The 19,476-nt window shown below is 37.7% G+C and overlaps 1 protein-coding gene across 1 annotated transcript in view; it reads right to left on the bottom strand.

Annotated features, from left to right (window-relative positions):
- LOC103390720 (LIM and calponin homology domains-containing protein 1) overlaps positions 1–19,476 on the bottom strand; it is a 68,853-nt gene that overhangs the window by 38,213 nt on the left and 11,164 nt on the right. The window contains exons 2-3 of the mRNA XM_025063349.1: positions 3,662–3,732; positions 1,068–1,137 (exon numbers count right to left, since the gene is read on the bottom strand). Coding sequence (XP_024919117.1) covers positions 1,068–1,137; positions 3,662–3,732 — 141 coding nt within the window. The remainder of the gene's footprint in view (positions 1–1,067; positions 1,138–3,661; positions 3,733–19,476) is intronic.

The following is a 19,476-nucleotide window of genomic DNA, read 5'->3' as shown; positions in this document are numbered from 1 at the left end:
AAATGATATAATTTCTAACAGAATATTGCTCTTATTAAAAAATAATAATAAATGTTAATATACTGAATCTTGTGTTAATTCTTTAAAAAATATACGGCATATTCTTTATCTAAGGATTCAAGTATTTTTAGTTTTTAACATAAATAACATTTACATAACTTTGTTTTTGTTCATAGATTTAAATTAAAAAGTAAAACATCATTAATTTATGTGTTAGTCAAGTAAGTCAAGTGTCATTATTTCTGTATAATTAATTATACTAAAAAATAGTAATTATACTATTCTATTATTTCCAAGTGGATCAACCTTTAACCTTTCGCACCAAGGGCTAACTGTAGGATTTTTGTTTTGTGCTATCAAAATCAGAAATCCTGTGGTGCATCCTGTGAACACGCAGGACCAACGCTCCTCACTTTCACTTTGTCTGTGTTTATAAATCCTACCTAGACCTGAAAGACCACTTCATGGAAACCGTAGGGTCTCAGGGTCACAATGAAAGGGCTCCACTGTGTCCCACTGTACTCCAGTGAAGAGCATCAGTGTTCAGGTCTAATGAAAACCACAAGTTCTCAGTCATGACAGGACGTTTGGAAAAAAACATCACATCTCTAGATTAAAGTATTTGACACGTTTCACCAAGAGAGGAATCATAACAGGGTTGTGAGAAAGGAAATTAAATCAGACCTCAATCATCATCAATATCCCCCCGTCAGTCAGTTTACATTTCAGCTTTTCAAAGACAAAAGTAAGAAATATCACCGTGAAAAATAACAGGACTTTTGTTAACCTTTGGTTCAACTTTCTGCCTTGGAAAGCTTCACAGGTCAAAATGGCCAAATCTCCAGTTACATACTCAGGTATGTGGGAGCCACACAATACAGCCTTTATGATACAACAATGGAACGTGATGAATAAAGGTTGATTCAGGGAAGATGACAAAAAATATTGGAAAATAAGCATGGGAAAGAAGAGGAGGACAAAGAGTGACATATAGAAGTTCAAAGTTCAAGTTCATCAAAGTCTTTTAAACTTCAGTTATAAATGGTAAAACAAGGTCAATGACCTACCAGTCCAGCTATAGGTGTAGGCAGTCTGTTAATTTTCTTCACTAGGCCAGGTTTAATGGAGCTCAGCAACCTAGAATTGGCAGAAAAGACAACAAGATATAAATGGTTATTGCTCAAAATAGCAAGTTAAACCTCATGCCATTTATAAAACCATTTTAATTAAAAAAAAAAGGTGCAACAGATGTCTGTGCAAAGTTCGCAGAAAAAGAAGAAAAAAGAAGCTGGACTTGATTCAGTAGCATCTGGAAGATAATTAAAACCTGGAATAACAGCTGCTACTTTCAACCTTCAGAGACACAAAAGGCTACATTTTCTGCTGGCTAATAGTTAAGTTTTATAAAAAAAAAAAAAAAAAGATTAATGTTCACCTTTTGTTTCCCAATAGTTTCACCTTGAAAAACAGCACAGTTATAATTTATTGATAGAAATGGAAAATAGATATTATTTTACAGAACATTTACTGAGTTTTTTTTATTTCAGCAAACCTTTTTGCCAATTCTGCCAAAATCTGTTATCCGTTTGTCATTTCCTGATAAACATTTCCTGCACATTATCTCAGCATCTCCTGAAGGACGCAGCTGTCAGCACCGCACTAAGAATAAGTGTAGGTGGAGAGAGTTCGCTCCACTGTTGAACACAACAGTAAATTAAAAAATAAAAAACGTTTACGCCGTGAGGTCTTTCACTCTGTGAATCTGTTTGACCTGTGATGATATGGTGTTGCGTTTCCAAGGTGCACACTGCAGCTTCACAAGCTTGATTACCCACAATCCTGTGGGAGTACTTGATGAAAAGCTTGTTCTCTACTCTAATAAAATCTACCTTTTAATAAATAGTCCCTAATTTCCTGTTTAATGATTGGAATGGTGTGCGATAAAAATATGCCAGACTGATTTATTTCATGATAATCATTTGGGTGCACTGTGCAGGAAACACGTTCTGAAGATGCATGACTGATGATGCATGAGGAAACACGTTCTGAAGATGCATGACTTACTGGAATCCCAAGAATGGTGGTCATTTTTTTTTGATAGGGGTAAAAACCATGCAATAAAACGGCAATAAATAAAGATAATAAAGTCCTGTGTTTTCTACTATTTAACTTTTAAACATAAAATATATATGAATTGTGTCTGTTGGTCTTTTTAAAAAAATGCTAAGCTGAAAGCTAGAGCTAAAGCTAGTCTAACAGGTAATAAAACGTGACAATTTGATCAGCTGGATGTTCGGTAGAAATACCTTGTTGCTACATTTATTTAAACCTCCCTAATTAAATAACCGTGAACATATTTCTCAATTCTATTTGCATCGACTAGATTAGTCTATTATGTGGTTTGCAGTACGATACTAAATCCCAGAATGTGGCATAGAAAATAGCTGTAAAAACTACGAACAACGTTACTGCAGCGACAAGTTCAGGTCCTGAAAGCAAACCTGTTTCACTGCTGCTGAGGTTTATTTTTCTGTGAACACTTAATGAGGTGTTGTTTCTGCACGTTAACAAAGTTGTCTTTGTTTTTTTTTTTCCTAAGCATGTTATGAAACTGAACACGCCGTGCTGGAAAGGCCAGTATATAATTGTACTGTTATTAGTGATTACATAATAAATGCACACAGAAACCTATTGAGGACTCACTCAACATATTTGTACACACCATTCCTTTAAACTATGAAGTAACACATGCAGTAAAGTACACTCAATCGCCAGAGATGTATAAAAAGGCCTCTGGATATTGCAGGTATTTGACTAAGAGGTATTTTCTCCATAATTATTCTATATTCTCTTACAAAAACAAGTATGTGCATAAGGGCACATAACAAGGTAAACACCTATAACAAAATAAAGAAAAATCTATCAATAACCCATTGATTCAAATTTAAACATCAGTTGATGTCAGTGCTGATGGGAAACAAAGCTTTTGCTATTTTTACACAAAAGAGTTCTGTGTCTGCTGCAGAATGGCTCCGGTTATAAAGCTTTGGTTTGGAGGTCACTGGGGTCATCTGCTATTGTGCATTTCTGGCATTGCTACTGTGGCAGTACATTAGGGGTAAGAAAGTAAGTAAAAAAAAAAAAAAAAAACTTTACTCCTACTACTAGCACTACTAAAAACTTCTAGGGTAACCCCTGCCCCCAGGAAACTGGACATTCTGGTTCTGACTGTCTGAACCTGTCACTCTATGATCAAGAATGCTCTCAGGTCAGTTTAGCTTCAGATCCCTCCATGAGCATTTATTAAAGTTGTGGTAAATTGTTGCTTTGCTGTTAGCAGTCAAACAAATGTTAAACAAAAGCAGCAAAAAGTGATTTCTTTTAGATTGGAAAGAGCTTCTAAAGAGCCATAAATATACATTTCAGTCTGTACAAAGGCAGCTCGGCAACTTTTAATGCCTCTGTACCTGCACAACATGAGCTGACTTTGACATCAACTATAAGTGTAAAAAAAACATAATTGTAAAAAAATATATATATATATATTAAATTGACAGAAAAACCTTCTGTTTACACTGTTTAAAATCATGATCAGTTTAACCCTGATGGACCGGCTGGTAAAGGGAGCACTGAAGAAAAAGAGAGAGTAGTCAGAACTTACTCGCACAGCAATATGCCGTTCTCCAAACCTCCTCTGAAAACTCTGTCACCAAAACCTCTTCCAGTCACGGCCTACAGATAGAAAAAGAGTGTGAGTTAAACAAAGAACAAAACTTAAAACAGAGGAGATTAAAATGATCAGTTTCTGGTTTCTATAAATTAAGGCTGCAGACAAAAAAAAAAAACACCTTTATCAACACTCTCTCCACGTCTTCACTCACAGTAAATCCTGGCAAGAGTTGGGGGGATGGGGCACAAAGATCTGCCTGCCATACATCAGGTCCCTCTCTGGTTAGCAGTGCTAAACGCTAACAAGCTTGACATAAGCCTCAGTCATCCTGTGCGAATGGCTGTGGCAGGATAATGTGTCATGACAGGAGACTTAGAGCTCAGAAACTTCAGAGGAACACAAGCTGACTGTTTGCATGGATATGCATGACTACGCTGCAGCGACAGCAGGTCGTGTGTGTGAACGATCTGGACAACAGACATGCAGCAAATATGAAACTGGGGTTGTGATGTGAAACCAGAACAGATATTCGTTTTCATATCTGTACACATATCTGACAAAAAGGGGATTTCACTTTCCCCTCTTTTGGTCAAGATAACTATGTAGTCATTTCACAATATTTGTCCAGTCATAGGGAATTAATGGAGTTCATACTGCGTGTGGGTATTTGCTGTTCATATCTCTACAGATTATTCATTTGATGAAATTTCAGAATTTAAATTATGATCTGAAATGTGAATTTGTTTGCCATCTTCAGCTTTCTAAGAGGTACTTTGAAGTGCCGTGTGGAACATATCATCCCGTCTACATCCCTGGAGTCTGCTAAAGAAATACTGTCTCAGACATGATGCTATCACCACCCAGCATAGTACAGCTCAGTACTCAGACTTTACTTCACTTGATGTTAGTCAGAGTCACTTTTCACTTTATTTATTTCACTATATTTATTTATTATTTATTTATCTATTTGATAGCAGCTGTTTACTGACAACTGGCGATGTGTCAACTTTTATCAAATAATATACACTCATGGACCAACAATATTTCAGCATTGTTTTTATATTTCTTGGTAAATATCTGTGTGTGGATTTTGAATTGTACATATTTTAGATCAGATTCAAATTTTGTAACAGTATAAAAATGTCATGTATTTGTTATTAGTTTCTTCAGCAGGTTTGTCAAAGAAATGTATGACTCAGATGCAGCAGCTAACGACACTGAACTGATCTCAAAATGTATTTTTGCTCCTGGCGTCCGCACTTTCATTTCAGAGAGGAACTCATGAGCAACTTTATCCCTTCACGTGCACGAATGAACTCCCCTGGAGCAGGCTTCCTCCAGTGCCTCCTGCTGGAGAATACAAGCTACAGCCAGACTTAGGGAGCAGCTCCATTTATCCACACAAACACTGGCAGATATTTGGACATAACAAACAGGGACCCCTTTGGACTGACTGGTGTTGAAGCCAAAACAATTACAAGATTGAATTTCCCTCAGACTTTTCTTCTTCTTTTTTCACATTTATTTGCACAGCTGCTGATCTTGAGCACTGGGCCAGATGTGGGTTTCTTCTCGTCGGCTTCTTGCCTTGTTGTGGAAAAACGTGGAACTGTTCCAGAAAGAAAAGCAGCTGCTGTATGTCTGCGTGTACTTCATATCTACTTTAGGAGGTGGGATGGGGGCCACGGTGAGGGGGCTTATGGTTAAGGACAGCCAGATATACAGATAAACAGAGAGTGTGACATTTGTTGCCACTGGTTCTGACTGTGGCTGCATGTGTGCCTGGTGTTGACAGGTCAAAATCATGGTTGAAGCTCAGAAGTGAGATACCGCAGAATCTTACGCTCACTAAAAACACATGGTCCACAAAAACCCACACTCTATGATTAAGTTGATCTGAAACACCACACAGTGTTATTTTGGAGTTACACATGGTCGGAGAGCGACAGCCAGGCAGCAAATGTTCAACTTTACTTTGAAAGTTAACGCTGCACACTACAGTCAGCTCCACTGTGCTAGTTTCTAACAAGGCCTTGAGTAGAATCCTAATGTGTCGGCTATGTTTACCGAATTTCAACATCAAATCCATCCATTTTCATCTGCTTAAAAAACAAAACAAAACAGGATTTAAATATCAGTTTAACTACAAGGTCACTGACAAGTCTGTGTGTACAGATAAACGTTCAACCATTGCCTCAAATACTGGCTAAGCAGACAAGACGTGTCGGTATAAAAATATCTCATGATCCAGTGGCCTACATACCAGTACATACCAGTACTATACCAGTAATACCAGACCACACTGTAAGGTCATTTGTGCAGTTGACCTTGATTTGTAGCTAATAATAAAAAAAAAATAATAAAATTATTAAAAAGTTAAGAAAATACATATGAAATGCACCTGCTGTAAATAACAATAAAGTCAAGTTTAATGGACATGATAAAACTGCATTGAAGAAAATGTGTTTATCTAACTTTAAACATATGCTAAATTCCTGACAGTTGAAAAGCAAGAAAAAGAAGAAAATGAACTTTTAAGCTCCATTTGGAACTTTCTTTTCTTTTTGGGCAAATATCTATCAATATTTATTCAGCATGGAATAATGAAACTGAATACTTTGTATGTAGACTATGTGTGTCTAAAACATGTTAAATACATTTGTTTTATTAACAATAATAATAATAACTGTTAGCTGATGATAGAAATGCTAGCTTTCTGCTCATATATTGTTAACCACCCAGTTTTTTTAATACAAAATTTAGTTTATCTTGTTTCTATCATCTCACCTGTCATAGAAATAAAACAGTTTGAAAAATGTTGTTGAAATATGTACAAAACAATTTGGGTTATATTTTATTACAATAACTGGCAAACCACGTCTTGTTATATGTAAAAACAGAAACACTACCGAATCCAACCCATCTCAGAAGTTATGGTTTTTCACAAATAATTTCAAACAAATATTCCACACTCAGGATCATCCAATAAAAACTGTGGCGGTTTAAATCAGACACCAATAATCCCAGGTCTGCAGCCAGGCCGTGTTCCGTGACTTGGTAAGTTAAAATACTACTTAGAGCTTGGCCCTGAGGGGATGTAGGATCAGCCAGTTGAAGAGTTGACAGCTGTTAGCTCAAGAGCTGGCAAACATAAACAGAGACATGTGCTTTCAAACAACAGACTCGCCTTCTCTGTCACATGACTGCGCTCCAGTCGAAACCATGTTGCTTTACAAGATGTTGTCTTGAGAGCAGTGCATAATCCCAAATGAATGCAACGCCATGTGTCCCGGGCCGAGAAAGCACATATTTGTGTCCTCTGGCCCACAGCCAATAATCTCATTCACTCATTCTGTAAGGAGAGCCTAATCTGCAGGTCTGAATAAAAAAACCAAAGGACAACGCGAATGATCTCAGGCAGAAAACAAACAACTGCAGAGTCATGATTAATATTATTTCTCAGTCTCCACAATAAAAGGTTGGATTTTATTCAACAACGCAGAATGAAAATCAACGAGCTGGTGAGAAGTTAACACACAACACACTGACAATGCTACAACATGTTTTTCTCATTACCAAAAAGTCAGGGAATTAGATTTTTTACCACTGGTTAATTTGGACTCTTTATATGGGGAGAAGGCTCTGATAAGTGAAGGTCCCCTCAACAAACAGGTTCTTCTGATGGGTTCAACCAAAGGTCACAAATAGAATCTGCCTGTGATCAATCATTCAGGCCTTTTTTTCTAGATGCCGCTGCTGACGCCATCACTGCAGGGATCCTCTATTGTGACTATGGACTGTTTGCACAGAGCCAGTTGAACTGACATGACAGAGAGGAGGCTTAAGAGCCTGAAAGAGAAAATGGAGGGACAGGATCTGAGCCAATCAGCATCTTATGCTGTGTCACATTATTTATTGGAAGATTTAGCATTATAGCTTAAAAGAGGGGGGTTGTCTTCCACAACACAATAGAGATGATGTCATCTAGTTACCCTTGTCCATGGACTGTAAGAGTTTCTCAAAGTTAGATTTCTGATCTTATTTTAAAAAAGAAATAACTGGGTGTTTGGATTTCATGATTTGATGATGAATTCACAATTTAAAATAATTTTAAAAAGAACAAAAGTGGAAATCCTGGCTACAATTACTGGATCACCGTATACCACACAGTACCTTTAATGTATCAAAAGTGTAATCTGAGACTATTTGAGCAATGTCAAACTCCAGTTTTAGTAATAACACCACATTATTCTTTTCTCCAGCTCCAAGAATTATCAAACTGAATCATAAAAAAAAAAATCTTCCACATTTTCACAATATGAATCTCTTTAAAGGCAAAAAACTCAAGGAAACACGATCCTTGAGGTATTATGGGTAACAAAACAATTTAAATGGCACAAATTATTGCTGATATTCTCAAAGCTACAACAGCCACAGAGCAGACATGGGGACATAATGCATCTGGGCCAATGTAAGCCAGAAAAAAACAAACAAACAAAAAAAAGAGAACAGCATCCCTGTCTTTTTTTCTCTCTGCATAATCTTAGCCGCAATCTTGAGGTTTGTCTCAGTTGGCAGAAGCTTTGAAAGATTTGGGCTAATATGAGATCTTACCGACCCAAACCCTGTACTGAAGAACACCACTAAAGGACCACAATCAGTTGAAGATCTGATTCTAACTTTAGATCTGGAGAGTGTAAAGCAAACCCATATGGATGGGGAAAACACAGAGGAAAGATGGACCAGTCTCCATCTGATCCATAAACTCTACAACTACAATATACTGTATACTGTAGTGCCTTATGCTAAAATGAAACATAAAGTTAAATATACTTTAAGCCAAGCTGAGCTGAATGAAATGGAAGTCCAGAGTGATAGCAAACAACAAAAAGGTTAGGTTATGTAGTAGTAAATTTATTTACTAAATTTAGTAACCCCCTAACAATCCTACTATAAAAAAAAATATTCAGAAGTACATAAATACTACCAGCCAGACAGATATGCCGCCAGGAATTGAACCCCCATCCATCTTTTATAATGACTTTCGACTTCAGCTAATCATCAGTGGGGCAACTGTAATAATTACCTTCTGATGCTTGTTTACTTCATCAATCAAATGAGCCAAAATCACTCTGTGCTGCCTCAACCCTGCATGTAAATGTACTAAAAAATGAGAGTGTGTGTTTGGTTTATACCAGCTGTAAACACCAAGGATGTTCGTGGGAGCTGAGTTCAAATCCCTCTCAGGAAGCAGATGCATTTTTAATGCAACTGAGCCAAACTGGGACCGCAGCAGATTTTCTGCCCAGGCCAAATACAATGAACAAAGGGGTTTTACAAACCAGGGATGATCACAGGTAATAACAGTACATTAACTATAATTTTCATGGTATTATGGAGTGGAGACAGCACTGGACCACAGCAGACCAATACCTAATCTGGATCAGGTCTTCTGGGGTGAATATTTATAGACTGATTAGATGAGAGTGGGCTGTTTAGGTTGAATCAGTCGTGGTGGTTGACCACATTTCGCAGACTAAACCTTCCAGAGTGCAACGTCGTCAGAGACCACCTCAAAGGAGAAGAATAATGAGCTGTGTCAAAAATAAAAGCCCATATGTTCATTCAAAAGCATGCTGCTAAAGAAAAGTGCCATCATTTTTCACATAGAGAGACAACTTCAGAGAAGGGTATTATGCGTGGGACAGAGTGTTAGGTTTTGACTGGCAGGTTACCACATGTTTACCTTTTACATGTGCCAACCACACACACACAAACTGTAGGCAGCTGCAGCAGAATGACTTACTGTGTGTAGATTTATAATGAGCACAAAGAAAGGATATAGACAAATGAACAAGTTTAAAGGTAGAAGAAAATCCCTGTGATCATTACAGAAATCCAAATTTAAGTTAAGAATTCTCAATTTCTCTGTTGAAATGCTGCACAATGTGAGGAGGAATAGAAACAAACAGTTAAGAAAAGTGAAAGAAGAAAGCTCTAATATTTCAGATAAAGATCAGATTCTTCAAGAGTCATAGAGCGTGGGAAATCTTACACAACCTCTGATTACTCATATACTGCCCCCACTCAGTAAGCAGTACTGGCTTCATTTGAGCTGAAACTCCTTCACCTAAAGGGGCTGGAATTAATAACAGAACTGACAAATGAATATAGAACAACAACCTAGAAACTAGGCATTTAAATAATGGCAACTTTGTAGTTTACTGCACTTATTCATACTATTGTTACATTTCCTACAAGCAATTGTTGAGTTTCCCCATGTCTAATATACAGTAATTACAGCATCTTGTTTTGTTTACTTGACCAACACAGATAATACTGTACAATACTTCTTAGGGTAAAGGGTATAGTTTTTATACTTTTCTGAAACCTTAAAGATTTAGAGTCCTTGGCTGGATCCATTTCAGGGTTGCAGGTAGCTGTAGCCACTGCCTACACAGTACAGATATAATGAAACATGCTGGGCTATTACTTCTTCACACATTTCCAGACTCCATCAACGACTGTCGGTCACACTGAAGGCATTGGGCTTCTCTCTCTGCAGAAACACATTTCATCACACTGTCACATCAAACTGTCACACCTCTGTCTCTGAAGACGTGTCCACAGTCTGTCATGATGATGCCCTGAGAAGCAAAGCTCTGAATGTATCAACGGACCATCTGCTGTAAGTGTGGAGAAGACCTACTGTACCAGTCTGTGTTAGAGCCCTATCACACCCAACGTCCTGTCGTCATACGCTGTCTTATTAAAAGCAAGATTGAACCCAAACAGACAATCATACAGTTTGCACAGCACACGTCTGTTGCTGGTTCATTTCCCCCTCTTGTTGTTCTCCGCTAACCTTCAGAACATATGTAACTGTGCAGACATGAATGGATCTCCAGTGTTACTCGTGTTACTTTGACACACAGGTCTGTCTGCCAGGCAGGACTACACGATGCCAAATTCAGTCTCTCCCTACACAGTCTAACAGGATACAAGTCCTTAACCAGTGTGTGTGTTATTGCCTCACAAAGTAAAATCTATTAGTTTACCTCTTCTTAACTGTGTGTCTATCTCTGGTACAATCACTGGGCTATGGCTGTTACTGCCGTATTTCTGACTGTTTCTCATTCCTTGTAACTCATTTAGAAAAGAAAAAAAAACAAAAAAAAAAAAACAACCCTAGTCTGCAAGTGGTGAACAGATAATTTTGTTTGGTAAGAAATTTAATATTATTCTAAATGTTAAAACTCCCAATTCTTCATGGTTGAACATAAATCAAATGATGAATGATGAAAAATCCTGTTCTAGAAGTAGAAGCTGGAGAGACATGATCAAATACACACACGGAACAATAAACCCCATTTCAGAACAGCAGCCGTGGAGTTAAGGTGTTTTCTATTTCATTGGTGCCTGTGGTTCTCATTGGTTTCAGCTCATTAAATGCTTTTTTTTCCCTCCAAATAAGAGGTAAATTGGCTTGAAAATTGAATTTACTTTCTCCACTACTCCATCAAAGTGAGGCTCTCATCCTGATGGAGAAGCTCCATATGAGGCTGCGCAGCCTTGAAGATGAAAGCTGCTTTAATCTTGCAACCATGAGGGGAACAGTATACTTTCTGTAATTCAACTTCAAACATGACAAAAACCACTTTCAGTATTTGACATGAATGCACTGTTAAAGATTTCATATCCAGTTTCTCTCTCCCATACAGGTCCCGGTACGTCTGCAAGCAAAACAATCTGCCTTGTACGGTTGGGATAACTTGTTGGTATTTCTCTTACAATGTCAAAATTTAGTTAGCATTAAGCTATTTATTACTCCTTCCTTTCTTATATTTTTCGACATAATGCTAATTTTCAGTAAGGTCACTGACATTTTTGGGCATCATTATGGTTAGTTGAAGTTTCAGTTTGTCTAACCTTCACATATTTGTGAGGAAGGCTATGGCATTTTGATATAAATGTGGCTAGCTAATTTAATTATGTATAAATCTTTAGCTGTTTCCTGCACATTTTCATTGACTTTTGATTAATTACATCAGCTCTAAAGCAGGTTTTTTTTCATTTTACTTTTGAGCGAATTTAAATTGCCTTATTTTCTATTAATAATTCAATGCAAAAATTAATCAGACAATCATACAGTTTGCACAGCACACGTCTGTTGCTGGTTCATTTCCCCCTCTTGTTGTTCTCCGCTAACCTTCAGAACATATGTAACTGTGCAGACATGAATGGATCTCCAGTGTTACTCGTGTTACTTTGACACACAGGTCTGTCTGCCAGGCAGGACTACACGATGCCAAATTCAGTCTCTCCCTACACAGTCTAACAGGATACAAGTCCTTAACCAGTGTGTGTGTTATTGCCTCACAAAGTAAAATCTATTAGTTTACCTCTTCTTAACTGTGTGTCTATCTCTGGTACAATCACTGGGCTATGGCTGTTACTGCCGTATTTCTGACTGTTTCTCATTCCTTGTAACTCATTTAGAAAAGAAAAAAAAAAACAAAAAAAAAAAAAAAACCCTAGTTTGCAAGGGGTGAACAGATAATTTTGTTTGGTAAGAAATTTAATATTATTCTAAATGTTAAAACTCCCAATTCTTCATGGTTGAACATAAATCAAATGATGAATGATGAAAAATCCTGTTCTAGAAGTAGAAGCTGGAGAGACATGATCAAATACACACACGGAACAATAAACCCCATTTCAGAACAGCAGCCGTGGAGTTAAGGTGTTTTCTATTTCATTGGTGCCTGTGGTTCTCATTGGTTTCAGCTCATTAAATGCTTTTTTTTCCCTCTAAATAAGAGGTAAATTGGCTTGAAAATTGAATTTACTTTCTCCACTACTCCATCAAAGTGAGGCTCTCATCCTGATGGAGAAGCTCCATATGAGGCTGCGCAGCCTTGAAGATGAAAGCTGCTTTAATCTTGCAACCATGAGGGGAACAGTATACTTTCTGTAATTCAACTTCAAACATGACAAAAACCACTTTCAGTATTTGACATGAATGCACTGTTAAAGATTTCATATCCAGTTTCTCTCTCCCATACAGGTCCCGGTACGTCTGCAAGCAAAACAATCTGCCTTGTACGGTTGGGATAACTTGTTGGTATTTCTCTTACAATGTCAAAATTTAGTTAGCATTAAGCTATTTATTACTCCTTCCTTTCTTATATTTTTCGACATAATGCTAATTTTCAGTAAGGTCACTGACATTTTTGGGCATCATTATGGTTAGTTGAAGTTTCAGTTTGTCTAACCTTCACATATTTGTGAGGAAGGCTATGGCATTTTGATATAAATGTGGCTAGCTAATTTAATTATGTATAAATCTTTAGCTGTTTCCTGCACATTTTCATTGACTTTTGATTAATTACATCAGCTCTAAAGCAGGTTTTTTTTCATTTTACTTTTGAGCGAATTTAAATTGCCTTATTTTCTATTAATAATTCAAGACACTGTTGCTTGAAGCTATTTTTTGACCATGCGATCGTCTAAAACACAGTTTCTGACGACACACGTCAATTTAGGAATGCAGTGATTTACCTTTGGTGCAGTCTTTCAGTTCTCTCTAATCACAGTATCAGTGAACTCCAGGGTGTCAGTGATGTGGAGTCTTAAGCTGATGGATGAGGAAGTGGTGCTTAACGCTGACAAGAGACAGTTTTTTTCCTGTTTCTCTGTTTGTATTCAACATATAAATAAATAAAAAAGGGAGGTTAGCTTTGCTGTAAAATGTTTTTCTTTCTTTTTTAAAAAAGAAGGCACAAACATCATACTTTACTGAAGTGCATTTAACACATAAGACTCCTGAATCTTGAATGCTCTGACGTCCAAGCGTGCAGACGTGTTTTTACAGAGTTGGTACGGTGCTCGTGGATCTACTCTCACAAACCAGCTTTGACAGGTTGGTGTTGAGCGCAAACTGGCAACAGCCATGTTTCATTTGGAGCTGTCCTTAACCTAATGAGTTACAGATGACGTTACCGACCTCATCTGGCACACTTGTTATTTGAACCAGCGACATCAACACTCAGACCCAACTACAGATGATGTTTCACTGCTTTGGTGAAGCTTTTTTGGCAACAAATATAACTATACACACTTTGTTTAATTAACGTTATTTTCCACCCTCTGGGTACTGATTTTTTTTTTTTTTTCAAATACACGATTGCTATTAGCAAGTTAGATAACAATAAGATAAATTTGAAACGTGAATATTATACTTTAACTGTTATCACTGTATACCTTGCTTTTCTGACAGCAACAACAAGAATTTTTTTCTTCCGTAAGTTAGCAAATGCTATGGCTCCAGTCTACATTATATGCAAACCTAATGCAAAGGTGATGATAGTGGTCACCAGTCTACATTATATGCAAACCTAATGTGATGATAGTGGTCAATTACACAGTATTACACAGTACCAATTCAACTGACAGTCTGGCTTGTCCTTTGGAAGCCCAAGTGTGAACTAGGCTGCTTTGAAACGAATAGATGAATTCAACAATGTCATATACAGTGGTCTACATTCAAACTAACCGTCTGACATTCAGACAGAGTCAGCTTTATTCCAAATTTGTTTTCCCTAGAGCTTAAAAGAGTCTGAGGTCCGGCCTCTGGTTCCTTCCTTCATATACCTCGATGCCCCCGATTTTTAGCAAGTCTGATTAAATAAGCAACATTTCCCAGACAGAGCGTAGTGTTAGTATTCCAGCCAGTCTGTCTCATTCCACACTGATTAGGTGATGTAATAATGTTTGGTTTGTGGATCAGACCCACTCTTGGCCACCTAGGGGTGCCACTCACTTCCAACCTCCACCCCCACCCTCTGTTTTTCAGCCAACTCTCATTACAGTTTTGTGAGGCCTTGTGTCCACAGTTAATAGGGACAGTGATTGTCTTGGATATTGTGATGAATAAATGACAGAGATTGGGTCTAAGATAAGGAGCACAAAGAAAATTGAGACTCGGGTCGTGTGAAACAGGGCAGAGAGACACAGTTAGGACACACTTTGGGATTTAGAACATAAGATAAGAAGCATTTGATTTTATTATCTTTCAAGTATAATTTATCCTACAATATGTGCATATTTTGTAGGTGTGAATTTCAAGTTCTTTTTACTGCATTGTGACAAGGTTTTGTTAATCATTCCTGGTCAATGCACCGTAGGGCCTACCTTAAGAATGTTTTGGAAGAATTTGCTACATTTCTGTAGTATACAGTACATATAGTATATTATGTATTTGTGATGTAGGAGCCTATAGATTTAGGTAAATTCAGATTATTTTAATTACTGAGTATTTGACTGAAAAATAATTATTTAATAATACTTTAATTAATTTCTGTTTGGTTTTATTGACAAAAACATTTCTGTAAGAACAACCACTAATTTATATGGCCATTTTATGTCTATGATCTTCTGAAGAATGTTCTAAATTGTAAAGGTGTCAATAACAGCCCTTTAAGAACTTCGAATATTAAACTTAATACCACCACAAAACTATGTATAAAACTATAAACTGAAAGGTTGATTTTCTTGTGATTTTTCTGTTGTATTGAGATACTGTGTACAACTATACAAACACACGGTGCTCTTGAATATTAGTAAATAACAGATAAGACAAAATACTGTAAGTATCCCTTTTAAATGTTTCACTTCTACTACAGTCTTTAACATGATAACATTATGTCAGCTGCCGTTTCCATGCTCCGACATGTCTCATTCTCTGCTCTCAGAAAAAACAACTACTTTGTCCTCAGTATCTCTGAACCAAACAGGAGCTTCACTGACACGGCGTGTCAACACTGTAGCACAATGAGGGTTAATCAGTGTGTTTACAGCGATTCCTGCCATCACACACACGTGAGGTGTTTCAGACTCTTTGAGCTATGCTGTAATCAGGATGAAACATCGACTCAACAAAGGTACTCCTCCAGATACTCCTTGGTCACAATTTACTTCTGTTGCACTATTGCTAATCAGTGCAAGTGATTTTTAAATCACTGCACTTCAGCATCTACCAAGCAAAAAAATAGTCTTAAAATATTTGAAATGCCCTTCAATCCTGGTATTCAGATATTTGCAGATGGACATTTGTAAGGGAACGGAATTCCGATTCCCTTACACTTTCCCAGGAGTAAGCCCCTCGGTCACCCCTGGAAACATGGACGTCTGTCAGCCCCAGTTACCACTGATCTCCCTGAAGGAAGAGGAAAGACTGGAGCCAGGCTTTCCTTAGCCCAAATTCACAGAAATCCTGCCATTGTACCTCTCCCCGGGGGTTTGGAGCTTTTTACGAAAGAATTCTGGGACTGCTACAATACTATCTAGGGAAAAACAGAAAAACAGTGGGGGCAGAAGCAGTGGTAGATGAAGTAGGTGGAAAAATAATCTCACGTGCTCGAATGAAAACTGCCTAAAGGCCACATATAAGAAAGTTTTTAAAAAAAGATACACTTTCTGGTTAAATTATTAGGGGATAGAAAAAAAACCCTACATACTGACCACAGAGGTTCCTGTGTCATGTCTTTGTAAAGACTGAATAGTTTCAAAACAGCTACTATTTCTTAAATCTAATGAGTGACACGCTGTGACCGATGACCACCCAGTTAATTGCATAACTTACTGCATAGCTTAGTGTAAAGCCAGTGTTTCACACTATAAGTTACATTTAAATACAAAGAAAAAAAAGGTGTTTTCACTTCTGCCAAATTTTGCTAAATCATCATGAGCTGCCTTTTTAGTATAAATAAAACGTGAATGGTCGAGAATATATTATCCAAAAATCGTAATCAGACTCTTGATAATTAGAACTAAATTCCAGCAACTGAGAGAGGGCTGGCACACTCCCCCTTTAATAAGAGGGAGGTGCAGCTGGTTAGATTAGTCAGGATTAGCGTTTATCCCCTGCTACCTGCAAGCTGATGAGGATAAGTGCCTTCAACAGTGCACTACTGTAGGCCACAGTATTCCACTTGAGGAATTTAACTGACACTCATAGAAGGGTCACTGTGTAAGAGTTGGCCAACATCTTTAATTCCTACTCCAAATGAAGTGTTGGCAGCAAAATATCAGGAGGTTGGAGAATCAACCTCATCATGGTTAAAAACATGGACTGAATGTGGGAAAGGTCAGTTTAATCCTATGGACTTTAACTATGGCTACACGACTACCAAGGTTAGAAAATTATAATCATAGCATAACTATTAAATATTATATCTCTTCTCTGAATATTAGCCTAGCACACATTGTTGCGATACCACTCTTAATCAGTGGAAATGTCATTACTGTGATATGAAGCAAAGAACTTCTGGCTTCAACTTATCTAAATTATTATAAGAGCCTTCAGCCTTCAAAACGTCGGTCTGTATAAATACATGGAAATAAACAACCTTTCAAATCACACTGTTCCTCTTCATAGAAACTGAATTAAAAGATAGCACTAAGTAAACAGCAGAGACCAAAGAGAGAATTCTAATCACTGATATTTATGGCATTTCATAGAGTTTGTTTTTCTCCGTAGCACTCAGACGAGAAATGCTAAATGACCAGTCAGAATTAGACTGTTGGCAACATTCAACACCAGAGACTGATATGTCTGAATTACAGGCTTCTCTGTAGTCCACGGCCTGAAAAAGCCAGAGCAGAGACCAGTGCTGTCTGCCGTCGCACACAACAGTACTCTCCCTGTACAAGTCAACCATGTGCCATTTTGGCAGATGCTTTCGCTCCACTTCCATGACAGTGGCTGTTTGTGTTTTCAGCATGACTGTGCTGAGCGGAAGCTCTACTTCCACCCTGTCAACAGCAGGTCCACACTGAAGCTGCAGCCACACAAACAGACGGCTGACTACTGGTTTGACACTGTTGGCCTGACCACAGCTCTGACTGGACACTGGCTCAGTGTTCTGAGGATACTGCACTGTCAAACTGTATGGTCTAATGGAAATATCTAGTTCAAGATACAGTACTGTTCATGTATGCATAGCATCATACAGTGCACCTGGACTCATTTCTGCTGATGGAGTTTAGGTTTTTAGACAGCAGATGGAGCTATACATAAATCAGTGATAGTAGATGAAATAAATAATCAATTCTCAACTCATTCTTACTTTTTTCTTACTTCAGGAACCTAAAATATCTTCTGTGTCTCAGTCAAATATTCCATGACCTAATACACAGCAGTTCTTAGGAAGAAAGAAATGAAGAATATCATGCATTAAACTGTATAGAAGCAGAAGAAATGTGAGGGAAATAAATAAATAAATAAATAAAAATAATAATAAAGACTGTAATCCTAATATAAACAGCTACAATTCGGTCTTAATGCTACACTTTTATCATTTTTCCTCAATAGCTTTTCTTTTTAAATATCCTCCATCTTTTTTCACAACAGACCAGAACTACATGAAAAACTCAAGACAAACTCGTGGCCAAACATTGAATTTATTTTGCGCCCTGCAGATAAACAAAAAGCAGAACTCCAGGTGTACCTAAGAATTAGCTTGCAATTTGTTGCCAAGAAAGTCTGGCAAGTATTTTGAAGAAATACAGATCAATTCAATCGCATGACACAATTGTAGGAGCAGCATTTGTAAGTTGATTATCTCATTGTTCAAATATTATTTATATATATATTACTTTTTTCTCTTCATCATCTATGGTTATTATTCTACATAAAAAGAGAAAGCAGAGAAAGTATTTTAATGTGAGAAGTGCAATTCTAAAGAAAAAAATTGCAATGCTGCATCATGCAGCTCAGTCCAGACCAACTCCAGCCAGCCAGGGGTTAATGGTGTCTCTCTGCAGAGTGTGGTGACAGCATGCATTGTTGCATTGGGTGACCAGCTGGGGATCAGTGTGTACGTGTGTATTTATGTGTCTGAATGGGACTCGGGGATTCAGGAATGTTGGGTTGAGTTGCATGTGCAGAGACTGTGTGTGTGGTACAAAGAAAAGCCAACCCACTCAGTTCTTAAAGCCTCCATTCATGGTGGACCTGACTCATCTAGTTCCCTGCACTGCCAAAAGAAAAGAGAACTCCTGTCAAGACAAACAATCTGATTTCCAACTGCAATAACAGACGTTATCTTGTTGTGCTTCATCCATGTGGTACGCTACCTGTACGGGACAAGTTCAAGCAGAGCACATTTTTTTATCTCCAACATTTGGTTAAAACCAACACAATTAAAAAAATATATCAGTCAATCAAAGAAACATGTGTTGGTCACAGAGGCTCTGCTCAACATAATGGTACTATAGCAATCTGAAAACTAAAGAATGTCGATTCTTAGCCGTTTTGGTAAAGCATCTCATCCTCCAGGAGGACTGTGAAGGTGTGCTGCTAACAGCCTCATGACACCATGACTCCAGATATATCTGTTCATACAGATGCTGTACAGTATTTTAAGGCAGGGCACTCACTTTCTTGGATGATGGAGTCACAGCTCCACTGTATATCCATTGTATGTGCACTGTATGATGTCACGTTAAAGTAAACCAGGTCAATAAATAGACAGAGAAGCAAAGATATATTATGACCCAATCTGACACTATTCCTCTACCAGCATCAGTCAGTCTACATTACCACAGAGTACAGGCTACAGCTTCTCCCTCGATAGTCGGAAAGAGTCCAGCTCCCCTGTGCCACAGCTCGGAAATCTAGCTCAATCCAAACGACCCAATTAGAATCATCCCATGTTCAGTGGAGGAGCATCAGTTTGTCATTCCCTTCCCATACGGTCATTACTGACAGATCAAGAAAGAATGGAAAGCAGAAACAAGTGAAT

The sequence above is a fragment of the Cynoglossus semilaevis genome, chromosome 15, assembly GCF_000523025.1.
Source record: "Cynoglossus semilaevis isolate Cse_v1.0 chromosome 15, Cse_v1.0, whole genome shotgun sequence".
NCBI lineage: Eukaryota > Metazoa > Chordata > Actinopteri > Pleuronectiformes > Cynoglossidae > Cynoglossus > Cynoglossus semilaevis.
The sequence above is the reverse complement of the archived record's forward strand: the minus strand, read 5'-3'. Positions and strand labels throughout refer to the sequence as shown.